General features: G+C 44.9%; 1 protein-coding gene across 4 annotated transcripts in view; it reads right to left on the bottom strand.

Annotated features, from left to right (window-relative positions):
• The window catches only part of STK4 (serine/threonine kinase 4), a 48,181-nt gene that overhangs the window by 11,773 nt on the left and 9,645 nt on the right, over positions 1–26,763 (bottom strand). For 2 of the 4 annotated variants that reach the window (XM_082326190.1, XM_082326191.1), the window contains 3 exons: positions 26,553–26,681; positions 24,086–24,272; positions 10,968–11,125 (listed from right to left, as the gene is read on the bottom strand). In XM_082326190.1, coding sequence (XP_082182316.1) covers positions 10,968–11,125; positions 24,086–24,272; positions 26,553–26,681 — 474 coding nt within the window. Of the gene's footprint in view, positions 1–10,967; positions 11,126–18,348; positions 18,553–21,763; positions 23,704–24,085; positions 24,273–26,552; positions 26,682–26,763 lie in introns of those variants that run through there. The other 2 variants (XM_082326193.1, XM_082326192.1) reach the window with 2 other exon arrangements.

The following is a 26,763-nucleotide window of genomic DNA, read 5'->3' on the forward strand; positions in this document are numbered from 1 at the left end:
GCTAAAATAAATCATGTCATTGGGCTTTGAAGATCTGGCTAGCCGCACAAATCAACTGTAAAGTACACAGCTGACCAACGTGGGGTTTTTTTCTTTATTTTGTATTTTTTTTTTAAGAAAAGCAATCTGTCAGAAAATGCTGATTCCTTTAAACCAAATAAAATTTTCTGAGAGGTTTAACTAAGCTCTGTTAGGAAGGGTACGTGGGTCTGTAACGGAGCTTCCCTCCAACCCAACACACCCTCTCCTCCTCTCTCCCTTGCTCCTAAGGGCTCTACTTAAGGATTAACAAGGGATTTAATTATTCAGGACCACTTATCCTGAATAAAGCAGAACTCCTGACGAAGCAGAAGTAAGAATACCTGAAGTAAGAGCGATTCCTTCATACGACATCGCTCAGGGGACTATTACCACGAAACGCAAATGTAACTGAAGCGGTAACCAATTAGTTAACACTAAATCGGTCTGTGAATGCAGAGAAGTTTGCTGCTGGTACATCGGCATCGTTAAATTAACCAAAGACTTCACACGCTTAAACCTGCAACGCACAATGAAGGCTCAAGACCCGCAGTTTCGAAGGCTTAAGACTATCATTCACGGTAAGCAGCCCTTACAGTTTTAAACAACTTTGGCCTATCTATCTTAACACTTAGGGGCATTATTCACGAGGTTCCCTACCTCGTGTACCCAAAAGCGAGGCCCATCGCAAATCCCCGCTCCGGCGCTGCTCTGCCTCCCCTCCTTCGCTACGGGAGAGGAAGCAAGAGCTGCGGTTTGAAGCCAAGGAAGACGGGAGAGAGAGTTAAAAGCTTTCTGAGGAAAGACTGAACTACAGAGATTTCCAGGGCATTTTGAAAAATGAATAGCCACGTGACCGTGGGAGAGGCTGTCATCTTTAAAACCAGGGGCATACCTTTAATGTAATGTAATACGTTTAATGTCTCGGAGACAAAAAACCAGGGGCATACGTTTAATGTCTCAGAGACAAATATTTTTTTGGGACAGTCCTCCATAAAATCCATGTCGTGTGAACCCGCATGCCTCACCATGCAAAGTCTCCCCAGGTGTTCACTATTACTTGGACATCTATTTATAATGATCCTGCATGATGGCAACACACAAAACGAGAAGGAATTAAGCACTTAATTTCTGAATAATATTCCGTTCAGACTGTATCAGACTTTATGTACTAAGCTACTCTTTCTCCCTCTTTCTTGAAGGTCAAAGCTTGGGTTCTGAAGCCACCTGGTCACTGGGGTTACCGAAATAAGAGCTGAGGCAAACCTCCCAGCACACCCTGGCCACTGGAAGCAGCCACGGCCAACCGCAAGCTCCATTACCCTCATGTGCGAGCAAGACCTCAAACGCGCCTCACGACGATGAAACTCCCCTGCAAACCTCCCGGTGAAGCAAGCAGGCAGGCACCCAGTAACTGCAGCCAACCCTGGCAACAAGCGACGTCTCGATTTTTCTGCAGGTTTTACAGTGATAGAAGAAGAGGGTGCGCAAAGGCAAACGCACCAGGTCCAGAAGTCAGAGCTGCGAGAACTTTGCTCCTCCACAGTACAGCGTTTCAGGCACTTGTCCGGATGAGACCCTGCCTGTTGGAAAGTATTCACAGAGGCCTGATGGAGACTTTAGCCCCAGGCTCTTACCCTACGGCCAGAGACTCCATCCTCCACGAGGCAATCCAGAGCAGCTGCATTGGGCTCCTGATGTCCCCCAAACGAGCCCTTTTTTTCTACGGATGAGAAAAACCTGGACAAGCTCGTCTTTTTAAGCTACATTACCCTTCACAAACATTTGTACTGACAGATGAGTCGCAAGAAGATTTTAGAAGCATTTCAAATAGATCTTCTTTCTTTAAGGGAGATGCTGTGCCAAGAACACACCCAGCCTTGAACACAGATCTCGAGGCGTAACAAGGCTCAAACAGGTTTTCTAAAGAATTCAGTATGCTCAGAGATTTTTCCGATGTCTCACCTCCAATTATTAATTCCTCTTCCCTTTCTCCCGAAGCAGAAACGCACGTTGCAGCCTGACCTTAAACGTACAGCAGTAGTGGAACAAATCCCATGATCAAAGACCCCGGCTGAAGTTCTGTTAGTTACCGACTTCATCCGCAAAACTTTCAGCCAACGTCTCAGCTGATTAAATGCTACAGTAGGAACGGGGCCTCAGAGATAGTCCAGGAGGTCGAATTTACAAGTCTGAATACTCTCATCGAAAGCTGATTTCACCTCACATTATTTCAGTCTCCATTAAGGGCTGCGACCTAAGCAATTCAACACAAACAACAGCGACTCGTTTTACTTCCCACTCACCGCAAGTCGCGTTTAAAAGCCTTATGTCACAGAAGGCCTGCTATGTACAAAAATACAGCAAAAATGAAATTTTGACAGCAAGTTGTGGCAGTAAGTGCTTTGCAATCGATGTCAGCACGCACCAAAGCGAAAGCAGGTGGTGAACGATGACCCTGGTACCAAACGTAAGACAGCAGAAATCCATCCTCTTCCACAACAGATAGAAGAGTGGAGCCACTGAACCACCTTTTCCGATTTCAAATGTTGCTAACAAATTTTAAAACCAAACGTGGCCTCTTCTGGGGTTTTTTTTGGTGGTTACAAAGGGAATTTAGAAAGGTTTATAAAACCTACATACAGAGAGCTTGCTGTAAATCACGTCGGGGGTTTGAAGCAGCCATGAACTCGATGACGTTCGCAGTAAGGTTCAGAGCGTCGTCCTCACGCAAACGTGACAGACGATTCAACACCACTTAACACACAATAAAAGAGATAAACAAGCTGCTCCTGGGCTTATTTTTAAAATGACTGTATGTTTGATTACAAGGTGACAAAATGAACCATTTTTCCGTAATAAAGATGTCACTAGTTAAAAGTATTTGCTGGGAAGAACATCCTAAACGTGCTGAAAAGGTAGTGCTTAAAAGAAACAAACAATTAGCAGGGCTTTAAAAATTCTTGGCAGATGGCTGAAGGAAAAAAAAAAAAAGGAAATCCATTTAAGGGACATCAATGTTATGAATCAAGGCAGATGACATTTAAAAGCAATGAATAAAACATGACAAAAACCTGTCTCTTTGTATAAATCATACTTCACAGTGGAAATTACAGCTAGGTGCTACACTTTAAGATCTCCCTCAATTAGCAGGCGATACCATGGGGTTTGGAAATTACTAGCTGTCTATTCTGGACTGTCTTCTGTTGTCAGAAAAATATTCTTTTTGTTAGAGTCTGGGGGTTTTTTCCCCCCCAAAATTATGGTCTTAATGCTCTCCCGCTGAACAAAAGCTTTATTTTGGATTCGGCACAGCATAAACAAGTTGACTTGTTTCCCAACCAGGAATCAGCCCTAGCTCCACAGGGCCTTGACAGGGTTATCTGTCAGCCATCCCAGATCTGGCTTTATTTCTCAAACTGATGAATGCCCTAGCAAATAAGTTCACTTTACGATCAAAGTAAGATTATTGGAAGAAATCAGTGCCTGAGAAGTAATTTTTATTCCAGCCACCGCTGGGAAAAAGGGGAGTTCATGATAGATGACGGGAAGAAACTTTTGGACAGGGAAATCCCTCAAGATTCACTCAAAGTGTTTGGGTTAGGCTTGGAAAAAATGTTACTGAAAAAAGCTCTACTTTAACCGAACATTTTTTTTCTTCTACACAAAACTGTACATATTCAAATGAATTTTTGGAACAGTCAATCTTCGTTCATCACACACGGGTCGGAGTAACTGGCGCTCTCAGAAAAGAAAGAACATATTGCAAGTTTCATAATAATTCAATAGAAGTCTCAAGAGTATTTGATTCTCAAATCATCCCATTTAAATGACCTGCAAATGTGCACACTGTAATAAAGCTTTTTTTGCTCCTGTCCAAGTGGATAGACTTTCTGGAGTCCTAGGAACCAGCCTGGATTACTCGCTTGAGTAATTTGGATGGGGGAACGGAGGAACAGAAAGATTAACGTAGAGGCCTGCCTCTGACACCTGTACCAAGCTGCTTAAAAGATGGAAGTAAAAAGAAGATAAGGCTCAGAGGATCACAGTAGCCAGGAAACACGACAAAATGATAAAATATAAAAAGTCACACGACAGCAGCTTACCCATATAATACAAGTACTTTTCTTCTAGCACCTGCCTTATCCATGTATCCTCAGCATGCCTTCCTCCTACGGCTCGAAAAGGCCCAAAGGCCAGTTCCAACAGAAGGAGAGCCAATTATTTAGCCTGCCGTCATTTTCAAAGCCTGCAACTGTACAGAAAATACTCCCAAGTTTTTAATCGATCGAACTTTTAGAAGGAGAGACAAAAGGCAGTACAGCTATAAAGCATCAATATTAAATTGCTAATAAATGCTATCCAAATGAACGTTCAAGAGGAACCAAAGACATTGAATGTTCCAGGTGCTGGTAGACAACAAGCTGTTCAGAAGACAAATGACACCTTCACAGACAGAATACAATAAATTAGAGACTCTGGTCATTGTAAAGCAGAACGTGTTTACTGCTATTGATAAACAATAAATCACCTGCCCTCGAGCAGTTCCTCCCTATAAATCACTTCCAATGAAAGAACCGGATGGTTCCAGTATGCAGCCATTCCTCACCGCACTCCTCAGCTGGGAGAAGAAACACAGGGCGCTGAGCGATCTCCACGTTCAACCGTAGTCGCTCCATAGCGTAGGGGACGCGGCGGGGCGACGCAAGGGGCGTGACGCTGCGCCGCGAGACACCAGCCGCAGCTCCGGCGGGCGCACGGCAGGGCCGAGCGGCGCGCGGAGCCGCAGCGCCCATCGGCCCCCGCAGCACCCATCGGCCCCGCAGCGCCCATCGCCCCCGCAGCGCCCATCGCCCCCGCAGCGCCCATCGGCCCCCGCAGCGCCCATCGGCCCCCGCAGCGCCCATCGGCCCCCGCAGCGCCCATCGGCCCCCGCAGCGCCCATCGGCCCCCGCACCCCCCGGCTGGACGCCAGCCGCAGCGATCCGTCGTGGCCGGCATCCCTACCGCCTGGACCGCGCCTGAGACGCACAAGTAGACGCTGATCTGCAGGCACTGTCGGGCTGGTGTCCACCCCCAGACTCAAAACCACAATAGGATCCTAATGCGACTCGACTTGCTTTGAAAGAATTAAGCTTTCTATGAACTTTTCAGTACAAACTTCAATCTCTTGCTGTCACACCAATACCTGATTTGTCTAACTAGAAGAAAAAGGATTCACGTTCACGATTTCACCGCAAACCAACAGCTGTCTGTCCCACTGAACAAGCACCATTAGACTGACACACTTTCCTGCTCTGCTGGAAAAGATACCGGGAGTGGTTTTACTTATTTATTGAAAATCTTTGTTTCCAATGTAATGTTTCCAACTACTAAGTAAAAGCATAGAAACGAGGATGTTAATAAAAAGTAGTATGTCCCAGATGAGAGCAGCATAATGAAACGTTGTCTCAGTAAACAGAAAATTACATTTTTCTTTACTACTTCAAGCAAAAGAATTATACCTCCACTCAGGTAAGAGGAAGGCTTGCTTTCATTTATGTTATACTTGTAAAAAAGAAAGATCTAAGCAGTAGCTGTTAAGAGCTCTGGCTAGAGGCTGCTTACAGACAGACAGACACAAAAAATATCATAGTTTCCTATGAGGTAAGTATAAATGGACATACAGTTATTCAAAGTTACTTAAAAAAGGCTGCAGTTGCAATACCAACTCTTGCAGTGCAGATAATTCAAGAACTCCAGAAGATGTGAATATATTTTTAGAAACTGGACTTCATTAAAGTGTCAGTGTTTTCCTGATGTTTTGCTTCAGCAGTTTGCCAGACCATTGCTTTGTCTCTTAGCTGAACAAACGGCAATGGCAAGCGTGAAAGCTGTTTCTGTGGCTCCCTCCCCGGTCCCGCTGGCGTGGGAACCACCCAGCTCTGCAGCCTCCCGCCCCAAGGAGCCCCCGGCAGGAGCCAGGGCAAGGCAGAGGAACGCCGGGGCAGGAGCTCCTAAACACAACCAAAGACCACAGTAAGCGGTCTACGGCCGCTTTTGAAACAAAGATGCCTCATCTCAAAATTAGTGAGTTTTAAGGAGCACAATTCACGGAGAAGTCGGGTACCGACAGCCAGCTGCAGCCCACGCGCTTCGGAAGCAACAGGCGAGACAAGCGGCGACTGGAAAGAGATCTGTAGCTGCGGGACCGAAGGCGGCCTCCCTCCAAGCCCGGCAAGGCAGCAAAGCCCCTTCTCGGCCCCCCTCTGCCTGGCAGATGGCGAGGTGGAGGCAAGAAGCCTTGCTTGTGCAGGAGGGCTCTGACTGTGCAGCCCTGACCAAAGCAGCAGCGGATCAGCACCTGCGTTCTTCCTCCCAATTAGAGGCAATTAACACCTCCTGCTCATCCTTCCTTCTTTTGCCCAGCAAAAAATTCAGAAGCAACAGTTCCACTGCTTGCAGGACAGGCTTCCCCAGCAGCGGAGAAACAGATGACACTGTGCGCTGCAAAGTGATAACGTCTGTTCTGGAACTGGGGAAATCACACCAATCCTTCCTGTCCAAAGAAATTCCCATCAGCAGCCAAGGAGACGCTTCGCAAAGGGAGCTAAAAAGATGAGCTTGAGCAGAGCATAGCACTCGCAGCACGGAAACCAAGACCTGAAACACAGGTTCGCTGATGGCAGACGCCATCTCCTGCAGTCCTGCCACAGAGAGACGAGAGATTTGCCACGTCTACTCCTTCTACTTCTGCAAACCTTGGCGCTCGCAAGGATAAACGTTAATTTTATTTTTGTAAGGAAAAAAGTTCAGCTCCAAAAAGTTTTTCTGCTTCAATGAGAGAACCTGTGAAGGCAGACCCTCTTCATCAGGCCAAGGAGTGAGAAGGAAAGACCCAAACCACCGGCTGGTGGTAACTGCAGGGACAGGAGAGGTCTGATTCACCAAGACTTAGCGGATGCAAGCAAACCAAGGTCCTCCCTCAGGAAGCAGGGCGCTGCTTAGGAAAGGGACAGAAACCTTGTTTCTGAGCGTCAGCGTCCCTCCCAGAGCTGCAGCAGCAGGACGGAGATTGCCAGGGCAGAAAACGACTGCTGATGGCTGCAGTTCTCCACCGAGGTCCGGCGCTCTCCTTCAAAAGCTCAGCTATCACCTGGTGTCCTTCCAGCGAAGCACAGCCGGCAAGAGCAGCTAAAGACCACGTAAAAGTGTCTGTACCAATTAAGGTCTCGACGGGCTGCCTTACAAAGGCCAGGAACGGTTGGCAGATACACCGGTGCTGGAATCAGAAAAGCCTTGGAGCAAACGGCTTGACCTCCTTGCGTAAAGCCTGTGTAAAGACTCGCTGTCCTGCGGTACTCACTCTAACGTCTGTTAAAAGTTCAGGTCCTATTTGGCTCCACATCCAAAACAAGCCCCTAGGATACTTAATTAGCATAGATTCACTGATACATGAAAAATTATCAATTCGGGTTACAACAAAACCTAAGCTCAACGCTACAGGTATTAAAAAACCAGCAGTTGCATCATGACAGCAAAATTCAAAATGGCTCTACTGCCACGCGGCTTCGCCGTGAAACCACACTCATGAAATAAAACCGTAAAGGTTTCGGTATTGTCATAGCTACCATAAGCCCTGAAGGGCTGGAACCTGCTCATGTGCTAACAAAACTAAAATGATTAGCGATGTAATACAGAACATTCACGACCGGATGATCCACAAATACGCGCTACAATAGGTTTGGCAAGACTGAAGGCCAGAATAAAAACAAGTGATCCCACTTTAGCCACAAGTGATATCAGAATAATGGCCTACAGTATTCTAATATATAGCTATATATCTATACCTAAGTCTATACCTAAACAGAGCAGTCAGAAGGCTTCTAAAATCGGAATAAGCAAAGGGTTTGTTGTGTCTAAGGGCAGGAAACACAGCACAGTTAATTTTGCTGTATGTTACAGGACTACTGAAAGATTAAAGTGAAAAAAGGTATGACATTGTCTAAACAAATCTTCTAGCATTATTAATTTAAGTCTGTGCGACAGCGTGTGACTAATGTTCACTGGCAAAATTAAATTCAACTACAAAAATTTTGGGCTCTGATTATGGCAATTAGGAATTCTACATAGAGTGCAGCCTGCCCATTAACAGCCTACCCCTGCAGCATTTTCATAGGAGAGTTTGTTATATTCTTCCTAAAAGCAAGAATTTTTGCCCATAATTAGTATTTTTCCCCCATGTTAAATAAATCATAATGTTCTTGAAAACACTTTTTGTAACCAAGCAGGGCTTAAATCTTCAGAGATCCTTGTTCAAACATGAGTGGGGGTAAACATTAGGACTATTGGGCATTGACTGATCAGTTAATAATCACTTCTACCTCCGAAATCCAAGGCTGGAAATCCACTGGGTTTATGCCATCTCCGACCACGACCAGGACACAGCCGGAGCATCACGGCTGGGAGGAATGGAGTTCCTCACCCTTTAGAATGGGATCTCTGGGGTTTCAGCTCTGCGGTGGATGGGGCTGACTCGATCTAACCCTTATCTAACATGACATTGCGATATAAATAGCGTCTTACTTGCCTGCTTCAGAGGAACAATGTTAGTCAAGAAAAGGTCAAATGGCTTTGACACAGGGGAAAAGAGCAAAAAATCTTTTGTAATTTAATATTGCCCTTTTTTTTGGAAGACGGGAGACTCCAGGTGCTAGTCACATAGGAGGGAGAGGAATACAGAAGAGAAGACAAGGCATATTTGCCCAGTCTGCAGCAGCACAAAGCAATAATATTTCAATCATTTCTTAAGGCCCAGGAGGAACTCGGATTCCCCCAGCACCTCACTGATCTCCTCTTCCCGTGGAACCCTGCAAACTCCGCAGACGCGGTCTGCTCAAACCTGCCTCCTTCGGCAACGCAGAAGTAGTTACAGCTGCGGGCAGGTCTAGGACGGATGTACTCGATACACCTACTAGGCAACATATATTTTCTTATTCCACAACACTTATTGCATTGATGCTTTCAATTAATAAACATGACTTTTACCCATAGCTAGCCAAATTGACCTATTTTTAGCCAAAGAGGAAAACACAGGTTTAAGCCTTCGAATACATTACACAACCTGAGGTTACTGCTACCAACCCTCAGATAAGCACTATACAAACACAAACATGTATTTATTAAGGTTGCTTTCAAGCATTTTTCTTATCCTACAGAAAAGAAAGCAGCTCTATTACAAAATTTGCATGCAAGGCAGGCTGGTATATTCATACACAGTGGAACTAGAGAAATACATGCAGCTGGGAAGCGAAATTTCTCCAAATTACTACATGAAGGTGACCCAAAGCCCGAATTATTGCTAGCTTTTATTGCTTGCTGTTATTGCTTCCAGCGCACTGGTAATCTATGCACGTGGCAATACTTCAGTGCTAAGGGAAACCAGTAAACAAGGTCACGCGCGTGTCAGACACTCGCTTTGCACGTTCTAAAAATACTGGCAGGTCCCGTTTGCTAGAACGGCACCGACCTTTCCTCGGGTCACCCGCGCCGCCTGTGCCCCTCGCTGGGTGCAGCCTGCACCTACGGCTGACGGCACGCAGGGCCGAAGACATCCTACTCGGTGGAAATACGGGTAATTGCGAAACTTGTTATCAACCAAATTAGGAAGGAAAATAAATTACAGCAAATTTCCCCTTGGGCCATCTTCTGCAGACTACAAAAGACTTCTAAGATACTCCAAACCAGCCCGTCTTTCCTGGGAAATACCACGCATTGAAAAATAATTGTTTATCATTAAATTAAGTTACAGCATGTATGGTGAATGAGATAAATGGAGTATCTGACTCGACTGGAATTGTGTATTTGGTCCAGACCCTGTGACACACAGGTGGCTTGCAGGTTATTTTTTGCAAAACGTGTTTATGCAGTGACTTTAAGCCTTCAGGCTAAACATAACGTAGTGCAAAGGGCTACAGGAGAGAGCACGCAGCGGGTCCCCTCAGCTAGCCATCCTTTTCAGTCTAAAGAGGAAAATATGAGATGCAGCAGCAAAGACAACACAATGTATGTAACAGCAGTAGGCTATACAATCTGCACAGAGAGAGTGAAAGGCTCCGGCTATTATTCCAGTCTTAAAGCAAAGCATCTCCTGGAGTCGTGACTCGCACAGGGATTTCGCTTTCCACGCTGCGCTGTGAAGGTGGAGTGCATCTCAGCAACCACCGAACGCGGCGTGACGACCCGAACCGCGGGCAACGCCAACAGACCTCCTAAGGGCGCACGATGCACTTAGAGTAAAAAAGCGCCTGCAGTGAAGTATCATTGAATGAAAAGGCAGCGGAGGGAACAGCGTTCAGCAGAGCACGCATCTTCTGGCATTCTGAACTCAAAGCAGACATTTTCCATCCTCACAAGAAGAATTAAATCATAAAATTTATGAATAATAGATCTTTCTTGGGACTTCTGAAGAGTTCCTGAAAATTCTGAGCACGTGAACCTTAGTTAGGAAGACTGAAATTGAGGATTTGAAAGAGAAATGAAGATGAGCTCCATGTTTATATAATAAAACAAAGCCCAGTGCCAAAGCTTGAGAAAAACAAGGAAATTCAATGGTTCTAACACTATACATTCAGGATTTGCATTTTCCAACTGCCATCTGGAATTCTGGTTTTTATTTTAAATGCATAATGAGGAAGTAAAGCAAGATAGCTTGTACCTTCATGTCCTGGGGCTTTTTTGTTCATTTGTTTGTTTTTAAAGAAGGAAAGCATACAGATAATGCCTGGTTATGATTACCGAGAAATACCTAAAGAAAATGAGTTTTTCAAAATGCCCCATCCAAATGCATTAGCAATTAGAATCTCCTCAAGTTCCCATCAGTCTGTCAAAACAAGAAATAATCTTATAGCAGCTCTGACTAAAACTCTTAAAGACTGTCACGTTGATTGAATTTCAAAGTATAGACTTACAAATTCGTAGTCTCCATCCTGTGGTACTTTCCAATCAGATGAATTTTTTGTCTGGCCAGACACATTCTTCCCAAAGCTATTGATTTGATTCTCCTTCTCCTTCTGCTCAAAATATTCAAGGAATGATGGTTTGGCTGGCTGCATCGTTTCATCCCTCCCTGGAAATATTAAAAATAAAAAAAACCAGTTGTTTTGAAAAATATATTTTCTGTTATGCTGCCTTACATCATGCCCAAAAGTGATCATCTTTTTTTCGCACACACTAAATCACATAGTACTGCTAAAGTACTATTTTTTCGGCAGCTTTTCAAAGATAAAACTGACTGTACAGTGAGAAAACTGGAGAAGGGAAGCTTAAAACCCCCCACCCGAGCGACTGCAATGCTGGAGGCCTCGGCCCTAGACCCGCAATCCAGCCATCACCGCACACCACCAGGTAACCGAGCTCCGCGCACTGAATGCTAGACCTAAACCGCTACCAGCTAGGGAGGCTGGGATTTTTTCATCCCAGCCAGGTTGCATGCACTGCAAAATATGCACAGTTCCCAAACTAAACGGTGGTGTTTTACAAGCAGAAGCTCATCTTTACATTTATAAATGGGATAGTACAAAAGCGAGGCTTTCAAAGACCACGTCTACCGTAGAAATATCACGTAACTTGCCTTGGGTAGGAGTAGTCAAGTTCTACGTTTCTTGGGTAGAAAGGATTAATTAGTTTGCAAAGCTGCTTTTTTTTCTTTTTATAAACAGTCAGTAAGTTTTCAAGTTTACTGCCCTAGCTTTCTTTTTGTAAGTTAATTCCTCTGAACACACTTTCTTAGTGGGTTAACTCAGATAAGCCAGATACATAGATTAACCATTCAATTCCAGACTGCCTTTAAGAAACTTGCGGTAATAAGAAATGGGTAAGGGTACAAAGAGAGACAGAGGAGTCAAAATAACCCCCTAAATAGGAATACTTTGATTTTTAAGAGCCTCCCAAGCACCGTTCTCAATAACAAGGAGTTCACCCATACTGATGGGAGGAGGAAGGATACAGCCAAGAGCACAAAGCTTTAGCACAACCAGATTTACATTATTCTTATTTGTCTAAATTATTCTTTAGAACAAGCAGAAGTTAAAAGAAAAGGAAGAACGCTGCCGATCCATTAAGAGCAACGAGCTAGTACAACTGCACTCTCACAGGGTGCCTAGGTAGTTGGGGGGATTAGGGGTACGCGGACTCGTGCGTCCCTTCTTCCTTCAGCCATCGCACCATCGCACCATCCGAATCCCTGCCTGCGTGACTCAAGTACCGCTACATACAAGCAAACCTAGCGAGCCGTTCAGCAAACAGCCTTCCGCCACCGGAGGAAGAAAGGCAAGGCCCCAAGTTCCCAGCTGAGAGCGGATCCCGGTGCTGTCTGCAGAGAGGAGGGGGGCTCCCGAACAGAGGCGGCTTCGGCTGCAGGCCGACGGCAGCGCAATCGGGAAGGAACTGATGAAAAGTCAGAGGATGAAAATACCAATTCCTAGCAGAGACCACGTAAAAACCAATACAGGAAGAAAACACAAAATTTAACGTCACAGCAAGTCAAGACCGAGAGACCTTCGCTATCTCCAAAGGAAGATTTCTTTACCAGTGCAACCGGTACAGCATCAGATGCTGCCGACTACTGACACTAAACCCGGCCTGTCCTGTCGCTTACAGCACAGCCAATATCTCGTGAATATTATCCCAATCGAAACGAAGAGGCAGGCTCACACAGAAAACATGCTTCAACGGGGCTGCACCGCAAGAGCACGGCAGCTGCAAACGCGGCTCAATGCAGAAACCATCGTTTTCAGAAAGCAGGACTAGGACTAGAGTTAACAGCAAATCAAAACAGCCTAATTCCGGACTGTGGAGATAAGTTCACTGTTGAATGCCGTACATGCGAAATAAATATCATCTGTCAGGCAGGCCATCAGCCAAATGTTTAGAGCTTCAGGCAAGCCCAGAGGGGATGGAGCCATCCTTTGAGGGGCCCGTGGGGCCTGCGTAACGCAGAGGCTCTCCTGCCAGGGTCTGTGCCATCACAGGGCAGTCCTCGCTAAGGACGTTCCGCAGCGCTTTCCTCCTGAAAAAATATTAGCTACTCTGGAAACCCATTAAGATTTAATCACCGAGTATTATTCTTGCACATAAAATTGCCGTCCAGCGATCCAGAACTTCCCTAGCAGACTCTGTCTGATCCTCAGACAAGTGTATGAATTCCTCGGTCGGCTATGAGATACTTTAGGAAGTTGTTTGTCTACAGACATGTTAAATACAGCACCAATTTCCGCAAAGTATGAGAAATCTTGGCAGGGTATTTGGGCTGCGATACTGCGGGAAGCGTGGTTCTGCACAGCCTGAAATTTCCCGATGCGTTTTGAAGCAGCACGGCATCGCGCTGCCTCTCCAGGGTCAGCTAAAAGCTCGAGCATGAACTGAAGTGCTTCTACTTTTGCACCACGACAACTGGAGCAAAGACAAATTATTCTACCCCTGGCAGTAGTTCCCCTTTTTTTTAAAACCAACCCCAAAAAACTCATCATACAGAATTAGAGCAAGAAAGACACCTTCAGACGGGCTGCGCGAAGGTCAGTCAGGGAACACGCCTGCGAAGCGGAGACCGGATTTGCTGTTGGGAATAATTACTGAAATACAACAGCGATCCAATTACCGCTAAGTGATAAAACATTTATTTAGGATGAAGGAAATGCACCCCTTGCGTTCTGCTGCAGTCCAGCCTGTTTGGAGCAGGAGGCAAGCTGTTACGGGCAATCGTGGCAATGTTTAACACCAACAGATTTTGCAGAAAGAGAGGAATTCATAACCACCTAGGCTAAGCTATGCACAGCTCACTGACAGCCGGCCTAGGTCTCAGTAATTCAGGCTTCCTAGGAAAAAAAAAAAAAAAAAAAAAAAAAAAAAAAGAGAAAATCAAAATCAAGCTCGTCCTCTATGTTTTGAAAACAATTGTTTGCAGCACAGGAGACCTTGAAAGCAAGTGTTTCACTCCAGTGACACTGGCTTATTCAGTTATTTCCTATTTTCTTTATTTTTTTAAAGACTGTTCGCTCATAGTAGAGCTGAATTCAGCGTCACTTAAAATAATCATGCTCATTTCCCCACAGCCGGTATTTTACCAAGAACTGCAATATTTGTAAACAACTAGTTACAGCTACTGAACAACCACCTATTGCAGCATCACCGAATTATTGAGAGGCATATCCAAACCCAAGCTTTATTTAATAAAACTCCTCTTGTCATGCAGAAATGAAACAAAGAAGGAAGCACGCAAAGTGGTGGTGGTAGTTTATAATCCTGAAGAACACAACTGGATTTTCAACCCCATCAGGACAAGTGGCCAAAAAGCCGGGGGGCTGCAGCAGAAGGCTGCCGGACACCGCAGGGGTCTCTGCCAGCCCGGGGGGGGCAGGAGGGGCTCTGGCTGCCATCTCCCACCCCAAGAGGCCACCAGAGCCCCGCTCTCCCCAGGGGAAGGATGGGAGGAAGGGTCCGGACTGCAGCAAGGGCAACTCGATTGAACATGAGGAAGAAAGTTTTCACAACAGGGATGGTTGTGCAAGGGAGCAGGGCTGGAGCAACCGGAGCTGACATCGCACTTGGTCCTGGCCAGCAGACGGGGAGCCGGGCTGATGGCCTCCAGGGTCCCGGCCGAGCCCAGCGCTTCTGCGACTCACGCCCTTGACGCCCGCTGTCCGACACCGAGCCCTTCCAGATGCATCCAACATTTAGTCACCAAGTTCAGCACATTTCTACACATCAGCATGTAATGCTGCATCTTTATTTAGTGTTTTGGGTTTTAGGCGGTTTTTGTTTTTAAACTGATTAAAATAGAGATTGCTAACTGACAAAGAAAGAATGGAAAAAAGGATAATATAAAATGAAAAATATCCAGAATACAGATCTAAAAGTGTCTGAAATTTTAGTTGCTGGTATGATCTCAGTAGGGGCACTCCCGGAGACAGAAAGACATTACTCCAAATCAATTATCATCCCAGCACGACTGGATTTCTTTTCATTAATCGTGGCGCTTAACAACAGTGTCAGCTTTCCAAAGATGATCTGCTATTAATTCAACACAAGAATCACACTGCTGTACCCTTAAGCTTTGGATACCAGGCAGCCGAAGACAAAAATCGATCACTGCTATTTGCAGAAGCAGATAGTGCTGAAAGACAACACCGCACTAAACCTGTCCGTGCCAAAAAGCGTTTGGCTTCCTTGTTTTATAGGGTTAGACTAAAATACGAACATTTGACAGAGTGAGATCACAAGCGTGGCAGAGAAGAGCCTTTTACGAGAAGGTCACCCTGCGGCGACAAGAAAGGCTTCACCGCGCATTTATTTTGGAACCTAAAGAGTTGCTTATAAGGACGAGCCGCGAGAGGTCCCTGGAGCCATTAACGGTCTACCATTTAGATACGCAGTCATCTTTTAGGAGCTGTATTAATTACACAAATGGAACGCCGCAGCTCCGCTGGAGCCGGTCCAGCCGACTGCAGAGCTGCGGGTCTGGGCTGGCTGCAGAGGGCCGCCGGCGCTGGGAGGACGCTCCCCGTCCGGCCCGCCGCGCGGCGAAGGGCAGAAGCCCCCTGCGGAAAACTCGCAAGCGCTGCCTGGTATAAAGTCACGTTTAGAAAAGTGTAAGAACATCGGTATTGTGGTGTGTGAGAACAGAAAAAGATGTGAAATTGGGGGGTCCAACAGTAGAGAATGCCATAAATTGTGAAAAACAAATATGCCCTTCGATTTTGATTTCTAAAGGAGGTTACTCCCTCAGTAATAGCGCTACCCTTTCAGCACTGGAAAGCAAAAGTCCAGCCACATGTGGTACGGTGCGAGCTGGGACAGTCCTCGCCCAGAGCACAAGCAGCCCAGACGAGCCAGAAAACGGCTACGGGCAAGGCACTGCAAGGAGCCAAGGCAACAACTTGCCACTGCGGGGCAACATCAGCAACAGCCAGCGGCCGCGGCGTACCGGATCCTCCTCTGCAGGCTACAGCAACGGCAAGTTTTAAGGAAAACACTAAAACAACAATGTGCTCCCTCCCAAAAACCGTCACCCGTCTGAACACTGGAGGGAAGGGAAGAGGTCATGATGCCTTAGTGGCTGACTGCAGCCCACAGACCTCCTTACGGCAAGCAAAAGATGACAACGAAGGTGTGGAGGGCCTTCCACACACTTCTATTTCCATACGATGCTGCAGGGAAAGTGGAATGATAAAGAAGAAACAGCACAGTCAATTAAGCCAGCAAGAGATTTTTTTTTTTCCAGCAGTAAAGAGTATCCGTGAAACCAGATCATTCAGTATCATCTAGTCCCAGAAATCAAAGCACTCGTTGATTTTGTCAAATTAGCTCTCACAATTGAAAACTTTCAGAAGCTCATGAGCTTCAAAGGACGCCTTCAAAAGGAAAGTGGGATTTACAAAGTCCTATCTATCTGAACAAGCTTGCTGAGCAATGAAACCAGAATTTCTGCTTTTCTCTAAAATGATCCTTCTCTACTCAAACTTGACAGCAGAAGAATTCTTGTTTTGTTATTCTTTCCTCTTAAAAGAGATTGTTATTACCTACCTAGGGTGGATTTGGGAGTCCCAAAGCTTGTCATGAGAGAGAGGGACGACCTCAGGAACACATTTTTTGTGCTCTTTACTCAAGTCAGTTAAGTTAATACAGTTAATACTGAAAATACCTATTCTTCAAGACACGGTGAGAGATTTCCTCCCTTATATCACAAAAGTTAGAGCTCGAGTTGTGGCTGGGAACAGTCAGGAGATCATGCTATAAATTAATCTACAAAGAAGGTAATGTAAATCAACAGCAATGAAGCGATCAATTACTACATTAGCAATATCGAACTAAAACGTCGTACGGGTACACGCGTATGTATCTGTCAAGATTTCAGGAAGCCGCAGTCTTTACAAAGACAACTGGCCTCAGCTCTGGAGAACACTCGTGTTCACGAGAACGAGGTGCCTGGAGCAACACCCAAACGTTTTGAGCCGCCTTGCGCTAGGGAGAGGCTCACCAGCGCCCTGCACAAAGCCCAGGACCCTGCAGCCCTGCGAGCGGGAGCTCAAAACAGCTCTGCAGAGATGCAGTGAAGAGCACTCACGTTAGCTTTGAAGAAAGCAGAGCTACCGCTGCCTTGAGTCAGCTGTAACGCCAGAAAGGATCCCCCGGGACAAGCAGCACGGGCTTCTGCTATCATATACAAGATTATACAGTCCCTTTCACAGAGGGATCAAGATCTCTTGTAAAGCAATTGGTTTGCTTTCTCCTTGCTGTTGACAGGCTTGCTGTTCTCCTGAAGTTATAAACCCTCTCGTTTCCAGTCTGAAGTTTATGGGTCGCCAGTGTGGATGTGCTCGTCCTTGAGCAAGCCTCAGCTCTTTGGCATTCGAACCATCATCCCCTAGAGTTCTCACCTTCCCTCCTTGCCCTTTCAATTTTTTTTTTTTTTTTAAGGGTTCACATATCCAATGTCATCTTTCACCGCCGGATCACGGAACAGGCTTAGTCCCCCGCAGCCTCGTAAGCTTCTGTCTGCTTTAGACTGAATTATGTCACTTTGAGGCGTGAAACGCACGCGTATTTGGGACGCACGAAACAGCACCTGATGATTATGTGCAAGCAACACTTCATTAATATTAAAACTGCAATTCCAGTTGAAATTTATTTGCTTCAGGCTATTTCTCAGAGATCACAGATGAACTTCAGCAGCTGGACATCATAATTTGCACACTATGAACAGGACTGAGTCATTTTATGCAGCAGAGCAGGGATGCCAATTTATTCAACCAGAGCAAAAAGTGCTCCATCATTAACAAATTCACCCCATGGCAACGCAAGCTGAGATCTCCTCGCATTAAAAGCGGACCACATAACACTTCATATCTATATGAAGCCTTTCCGTAATTATGGCCTATCTCAAACTAAATCAAAGCAGAACATGCCTGACAGGTCCTGCTATTAAGGAGGAGCTCCTAAATGACCATAAAAATCAACGCTAGGTATCCTAACTAATCTCTTTTAATGAAGATGAGACATCAAAGTCATCTAAGGAAAAGAGTACCGACGCTCATCCAAAGCCGTGGGGTATGTAATTGAGGACTCTTTCTGAAAGAGGAGGAAATCCTCACAGTAATGAAAGCTGTTTAAGACCAGGTTACCTCCTTTTGAATCTCTTTCACGTAAAGACTCGGAAAAGATCATAAATATATAGCGGCTTTCTTCCTCCATCACAGATTTTCAGTGGACACCCGCATCTTCCACCTCATTAGCTTGAATTGCTAATTTAGTCCAGCAACTATGCGACGCAGGCAGCGAGACGGGAAGGTGCGCGAGGGAAAAAGCTAGCGTTTCCTAGCCTGCATCGTCCGGCTCGGGCTCCGAGGAGTCTGGAGGAGAAGCCACCTCGTCGGCAGGGCTGCAGTCCTCAGGTCCAGCACGCTGTGGGTAACGGCTCGGGCTCCCCGAGTGGCGCGTAGCCCAGTTAGCATATGCTAAACACCCTTTTATTCATAACCCAGAAACTCATTTGCTTATCTAGAGAGAACAGAAAACAGCACAGCAATGAACTTTTTTTTTCCTGAAGCTTGAAAATCTGCCGGTAAAAATGAATTTGGTTTTAAACTTCTGCAATTAAGGAATTTAAGAGTTTATAGGGTTTTGCTCATTCCTGCTCAGGAGGAAAGCTTTCTCCAGGGTTTACCTGGATCCAGTAGGAAGCGAGTTTATTCTTCGAAGAGACAGGTAGGTTACAGTTCGCCTGTACGTGCAAATATATGCATGTGTATGGGACGGAGATATACTTAGTGAGTGATTTACTACTACTCTGTCTCTTGGTTGAGTCTCCTGAAACATACTGGCTCCTGGATGCTGTTCAGGACTCCGTTAGTCGTGCTCTCCCTCAAGACAACGCTTCTGTCCAGAAAACCAAAATCCCCCTCCTTCCTATCCCCCGCCATGGCAAATGCAGGGGTGCTTAATAATCAAGTGCTAGGAACAGCAAAACCAGCTGTGTTAAACACATACATCTTTCTCCAATTTCAGTGTCTCTCAAAATACAAATATTAACAGATGATTAACTTTGTCTTAGCCTTAAAGCGTTGTCAAATATTCAGGACAACCAAAAGCATCCAACTTAGATCCCGGACTTCACTTTTATTCACGCTTCAGCCTGCACAGAGCCGCTACTGCCGTTGCTAACCCACCGCGCAGAACTCCCGTAGAACTGTTCAAACGGAAAAACCAAAACCCAGCAACTAAATGACAGCATATACAACTCCTCCCATCGCTCAAAAATCCTGTCCGCGTGTCCCCACAACTTGATATTATTCTTAAACAAAACGTGCTGGCCGCTGTTTATGTCAAGTTTGCCAGCAAGGCAAAGATAAGAGTAAAAAAGATAAGAGTAAAAAAAGTTAAGACAGCTGGAAGACTTACCTGCGGAGATTTGTATTCTCTACACCTCAAGAGCGGCAGTACGATGCCTCTCATAGTTCGAGAAGAATTTAATCAACGTAGGTGTTTCTATGAACAGCCTGTTATTTAAATGCATAACGCCAAGAGCGTTTCATGGTCCAACGATGCCTAAACGGACCAGCTTGTTTGAAACACAGCACTGTACCACTGGGCTTTATTAACACCAAGTAGTGGGAAGCTGCTGCGAAGAGCTACTGTCTACAGAGAAAACCGGAGGCAAACCACAGTATCTTGGCCATACCCATGATGTAAATCCTGACAAAATGGGAGCTACTCTCTACAGGCCCTGCATCAGCCATGGGATAGCCTGCATCTGCGCTTCTGGGACAACTGCTGACACTGCCCCACCTAGAGCTACCTCAGCTACATACCAGTAATACTTACTCAATTATAATATTAATGCAATCGCATAAACCTTCTGCCATCCATATTCATCCTGCTGTTCACATTACAGCTTATACAGCCATCGCTTCACATGAAAAATTACAAGCTAATTAGTGGAGACAAAAAGTTTCCTGAGCCTTGGCAGCAACGCTTCTCTGGTTTAGGTTTAAGTGTAACCTGCTGGATGCCTCACAAAGCCACCGAGACCAACAAGCTTACTCGGATTCATTTTTCTAATAGAAAGTTGCCGAGTTTGCATCTTTGCTCATTTAATTTGCTAATGAAACCCAATCTCCCCTCAGAAGGGCAAACACCTATTTAAAAGGACACAACCACGCTTAGCAGCATGGGCATGGCAAAAGCGTAATAAAACCCAAACCATACCTAACTTTATTATGAGAACTAAGGCTAGAATTTTTTATTTTAAACTTTCACAAATTATTAAGAATTTTTACCTGCACATTACATTATCGAGGCAGGGGCAACGGCGTTACTAGAGCTTCTGGCCTACCTCGGCGCCAGATGCGCTACTGAACGCGTCCCGCGTTCCCCAAGCCCCCCCACGCCCCCCCAATTCTTCCACCCTCTCCAAATCCCTCATCCATCTCGGCCCAAAAACCAGACAGCCCAACTCACACCACTGCTGGCAGTTCTGCGTTCTCCAGCGTCGTTTTATTTGGTGCTTAAACAAGAGAGGCACTTTAACATAGAAAATCGGACAGATTATAGTTCGAGACAAACTAGATCCTGTTTCACTTGGATCCGATCGTATCGCAGCGTCCAAGGAAGGCGATACCTTTATCTGCTTTATTATAAAATTACGTTCCGCTCTTTAAATCGAAGAGAAACTCACGCCAAGTTTCCACTATCTAAAAACCCTACAGCAAATAAAGCAGAAAAAGCAAAAGAAGAAAGAGTAAAAAAATGCCGCGCTATTTACTAGCACTATATATTCTCCCACAGAAAAAGTTAAAAAAAGATTATTTCAGAGACATTCACAGTTCAAAAGTTATTCCAGCTCTCAAGCACAATGGAAACGTCTGTTATTACAAATGACTGTTCAGCTATAGTTCCTCAGCCACTTCCAAAGTTTTCCTGGAACGGTTTAACTGCAATCCATAAGTAATCTGTTAGCAATCGATTTATAAATAAAATGTGTTGCAGCGCCATTTAGTATCCGCGGTTTCAGGCAATCACTTGAGTGCTTTCAAAGTGTGTAACAGAATGTCATAGTGACATTTTTAATGCTGCCTGAATATTTATATTGAGTGCCCAGAAAAAAGCCAAGCAAATGAAAGAATTTAAGCAAGCAGAATTACAGCTCCATTGACTACAAAACAAAACTTCCCCTTCAATGTAAAATAGGAGAATTTAAGAATGCTTCTCCTCCGAGTCTGAAAAGTCATGAATTGATGTAGGCAAGAATCACTTTCAAGGCTATTGGAAGTTGTTTGCTAGAGATTTCTAAGACGATCCTGTCTAAAGCATGATATTTTAATGCCCTATAAACACTTTTTACATTAAAAACAAATAAAACCAAACCAAAAACTGGTAAAGACACAGATTTATTTCTTTTAATTAGGACGAAGTGCTAGAACACGAGCTCAGAAGCCTGCAGTTAAAAAGCCCCAGACACCTAGGAAAGCTAAATTCTCCTACTAATGCCATGCAAGAAAAATCAGGTCTTTTTTATTGACTTAAAACAGGTTTTATTGTGAGTCTTAACACAAGCTGCCAAGTGAAATATAGACTTCTTTAAAAATATAAATCAATGAAGCTTCTTCAAGCTCCGTTGTTTCCAAACAGCATTATTACATTTGTATTCAAGATTACGAAAAAAAACCTGCTCCAGAGAGTTCTGCAGCAGGCTGCCGAGCTTTGCAGTTAAATCAACTTAACTGAATGTTAAGAGAACGTGCATATGGAAACGGCAAGCTGAAAAACGGAGCTATAGGCAGTTCACGAGGGGCAAGCTGCGCAGTAGCAAGAATTTCAGCATTATGCTACTGGGGAAGGAGGAGAATGGGGCGTTGAGTTAAGTTTTAGGCTGGTACAATCATTTTCATTAACACCAGATTTCTTGCAATCAAGGTACACGTTATTAAAACGCAGCACAAGCTGCAGCAGAGAGCGCCGAGTCCAGCTGGGTTTCGCTCGATACCACCGCGGGAAACCCATCGAGACGAAAGCGGCACCAGCGCCAACCATCGCTTGCACCCGGGACCTCAAAATGCTCCCCCCCGACGGCAGAGCTGCTCACGCCCTGCTGCCACCCTCGGCTGCGAATACGGGTACGCAGCAGCGGTGGAAGAACAGACCGCGTTGAAGAAGTCTGAAGTCCAAGGGGGGGTTAAAAGAAAAAAAAAAATCCACTTTCTAGTCACAGAGATGTAGAGCCCTCGGAGCTGGTTCTGGAGCTCCCTCCTGAGGTTAGACACACTACAGGAAAGCCATTGCTATATCCTCATCACCGATTCTACTCAAAATGAGCGTACGGCCTTGCAAAAGGGCTTACCAAAGGCGGCTCCTCAACCCTCTGCACACTACTTTGTAGAGAGCATCAGATGCTTTTGAGTCGCAAGCGCTGCAATCTTAAAAAGGCGATGAGAAGACAAGCACGTGTTCAACTAGGGAGATAAACCGAAGAGGTGCTTTACGTCCACACAGCTGGCAGCCAGCGCAGGAGCACCACCGGCAGTAGAGCCCTGTCACCGTGAGTCGTGAAACGGAACCGCACACACGGATGATGAGAAACCAAGTGGTGTCCATTTGTACAGAAACTGCAACGTCACTAGGTTTATTTAAGGCTGTTAACGTGTCCCACTCTTCGGGTGACCTTTGAGCTGCTCCAGGCATCCACCTGTCTCCTTGCTAGAGCCACCTTGCTCCACAAAACCAGAAGGCATCACTCCATCGTCTTTGTGGCCACAAACTGCAACACGGGCTGACACCTCTGTTTCTTAATGTGCTGAATGAGTGCTTGCTGGTTCGGAAAACCCTTTAAACAGGTTCTGCTGAAATTTCACTCTCAAACCCAGGGTCTTTCCACAAGCTCTAGAGGGCCCCCACACAGAAGATGCTTTCAACACAGAAATTCTTGAGAAAAGGATTTTTCCAAACTCTTGTTGAGAATTTTTTTCCTCTCCCACAATAGCTACAGGTTCAAAATCAGATGGCCAAGGAAGCCTTGGGAAGCACCACAAGAGCCAAAAGAACAAGCCTTGCCTACAATGGTCACATCTGACTACTGCTGAGCTCCCACTCAGCACCTTCCTCAGGCCTTGAGCACCCATCCATGCTGGCCACCTGGGTCATCTGTGACCGCCCCGGCCTCAACACTGCTGAGACGGCCCACATAGTGGGGACGGGTTTCTCTGAGAATCCATAATTGAGAAAAGATTCTTTTTTTTTTTCTAGTCATACTTTTCCAGGGAGGCTCTCCCTGCCATTTCTTTAACCAAAGAAGCATTTTTAACCCTTTTCCAGCTCAAACTGTGAGGTCTTCCACAGACTATCAGGGATCAAAGTCACATCATTGTACATCTTACATCTTATGACAAGGCTTGTAGTTTTAGCCAGCTTTTCTATTTTAGGGCAGAACAGATTTCAACTTTAATGTCTTGGAAGAGCAACACACACTTTATTCAGTTGTCCTTAGCGATTAAAGTAACACTAAAGAAACACACAAGTCAAACGAGACGCCAGCTCCTTGCTGTGCTTGAAACGTGTAAGATATTTGTCATTTCATAAACTTAGCCCTTCATTTGATGCATCAGTTCTGAAACAGTCTTGCTGTTTTCAGATGCCGGGTTGCAGCCAGATCACTTTCTAAAGCAACACACGTTTTTTGGTTAACCCTATGCTAGAGCCTCCCTCCTCTACATTCTGTGAAAAAGGCAAAACAGACCAAAAAGAACCAACAAAAAACCATACTAGCTAGAATCAGATCTTATTCAATCAGCACAGAAGCTTATGGAAATTGTGCACAACTCATCAGCTTACCAAGAGCAAGACTAAAAAGAATGGCTTGAAACTTAGACCTAGAAAGGGTCTCTCTACTGCCAGAGGGCCCTGGCCTAAGAGTTTTAGCTCCCTACAACCAAAAGACATCACGATAAACTACCAAAAATATCAAAGTAGGTTGGGAATACATATCATAGCCCACATTAGGTCCTAAGCAATTTTCTAGAAGTTAAAGATGTTTTCTTACTTTTCATGGTGCCCTCCTCCTCTTCCTCTTCCGTGTTTATGACCATTGTACCCAACTGGGATTCCAGGGTGCCATCATGTTCTATCATTGTGTTGGCTCCGTCACCCATCGTGTTGATAGCTCTTATGGTACCAGTTTCATCTCCGCTCGCCCTCACCATGGTACCTGAATCGGTTTCATCTTCTTCCTGTACAAGGATGCCATACATACATTTTTACTGATGGTGGTGAAGTCCTACGAAGAGCGGCTGTCTTCAAGGACACTAGCAAGCCTTACTAATTCAGAGATTTTTACAAATACACATGGAAGCCAATGACATTTTGGTTTATGCGCTTAGTTCTCTCCCTGTCATCTCCAAGCAGGTAATGAAAAGTCTTCATACTTTTCTGCCAGCGTGATAAATAAGAGAACAGATAAATAATCAAGAGAAGCATCTCAATGCAACATGTATCTCATTTCTGACCTGGTGACCTGTCTGTAAGAGTAGATTACAATACTCAGTCCGTCAGTAGTGTTTCTAAACTAAAACCCCTATGTCAAATGGTACAGCTCATTGAGGAGTCATTAGTTATTAGACAGCAACAGGTCGAAGTCTGGAGTGCATGTGGCACACCGAAGAAAAATTATCACCTTTTTTTTTTTTTTTTTTTTTTTTTTAGAAGTCTGCCTTTAACATTTAGGTAGTTTTACTTGCTATAAACTTCAGAAGCACTGAAGAAAAATGAACTGAATTTGCCAATCTTTAAAAAGGAATGAAATAAATTATCAAAGGCTAGCCATTTTTTCAGATGAAAATCGTTTCTTATCTTTTCATTTGTTAACAGGTAGTAATATTATACAAGTTTGAATTTTTGCTGTCAAGGCTCAGGAGACTGACTCTGCAGGAAAACACAAGCTCCTGAAACAAATTCTGGTAGGACAGCTTCCTGCAGACAGTTACATTAGCCAGAGGTAGTAGTTTCACTAGCTGGTGTGTGCTTCACTAAGTATATATTGTGACCAGGATTTCAGGAAGAACAAGGTCAAAATTTCCACAGTCTATTTAGTTTCTTGGAAATGTGGCCCATGTATCCAGCTACAACAACAGAAGTCACTTCCTAGGTTTACAGCAGAGTTTCTAGGCATCTCACCTCGGATGAGATGCTCATGTTTTGTTGTAAGGATGAAGTTCACAGTTCTGTGTGCGTGACCATGGGCTTACTGATCTGTATTAGAGCTAGAGGGAAAACACACGTCTTGCACATCAAGCTGTAACACTCCATCTCAATGTCACTGAAAGAAAGAAGTACAGCCCTCCACCTTCTGCTGTTCCATGCATTTGATCTGTTCTGTCAAGGGTGTCGATGTAATTTACTTCCCAACCTCAAAACCAATAGCAAGGGGAGGAGAAAACTATAGGAGATGTTAATGGAGGAAAAGTAATTTCATGTGGAGATGAGTGGGTGAGAGGAAGTAATACATTTGTTAGCTACACATCATTTAACAAAGGACTACAGCAGAAATTTCCACAGCACTTGGGGAATGCTCGGGAACACTTTTCTGCTAGGAGACATGGAGTAGAGAAGCTTCGGGAAGACACACACACCGACAGAGACCACTCAGCCCCACTACACAGACACCATCTCTCAGCAGCGTGACTCCGGATCAGTCAGAGATGAAGGAGAGAGGGTAGGGACAATACTCATGGCAACAGGACCAATAAAGTTACTTCCACACTGAACAAAGAGGCAGTCCCCAACTGGAAAACTAGATGAACGACGTCTTCAGCATAGATACCACGGACCATGCTACGAAAGTTTAACCTCTGAAAAGGACTCTGGCATACAATGCCTTTTGCTGCCCATTTCATGTATTCAGGTTGAAGCAGGCAGAGGCTCAAAAACCAGCTTTCGACATGCCTTCCATATTCGCATGCTGTGACCACTGAAACAAGGAGCCCCAACTTAAATCCACAGCAATCCCCTGAACACTTGTCATGCCCTCACCTCAGGTTTCTGTCGGTTGCTCTTGTGTAGTAGGAAGTTTCTATAAGGGGGGTTCTAAAGCACAACAATAGTAAAACAACATAACATATCATAGTGCATCACAGATTATTTTATACTAGGAGAGCAGTCAAAGAACTGAATCTACAATGAAAAATTCTCATTACTGCAAAAATAATATAACCCAACTGGGAAAACGTATCAAGTCTTTTGCATACACTACTGTGTAGACTTACTCAGTCACAGGTCTCTAGCTACACTCTAAGCGAAACAGTAAGCCATACACGCTGGCTATCCCAATCAAATACGAAGATTGAGCAGAGACCAAGCATCGGGTTAAGCCGCCATAAAGAAGAAAACTCGAGAATTAAGTCAAATCCACGTGCAATTGGACAAAATATTGCAAAACCAAAAACCAAAGCACCTACGCCTGATGAAAGGAGCAAGAGTTTGGACTTTGTACACTGTTGCTATTAAATACTCACCGAGTTTTCTTCATCGTCTTGATCTAGTTCACGCTGTTGCGCCTCCTGACGTTTCAGCTTGATATCCATTGCCTCATTAATCAAGTCTCGCAGAATTGACACTCCTTTGGCACTTTTAACAAATGGGTGCTGAGAAGTATTTTAAAAACAAATCAGCACTGCATCCAAACCAAGACATAACACTAGAACACTTACTATGGCCTACTTCCAA

Source organism: Platalea leucorodia, assembly GCF_965183815.1.
Source record: "Platalea leucorodia genome assembly, chromosome: 13".
NCBI classification, from domain to species: Eukaryota; Metazoa; Chordata; class Aves; order Pelecaniformes; family Threskiornithidae; genus Platalea; species Platalea leucorodia.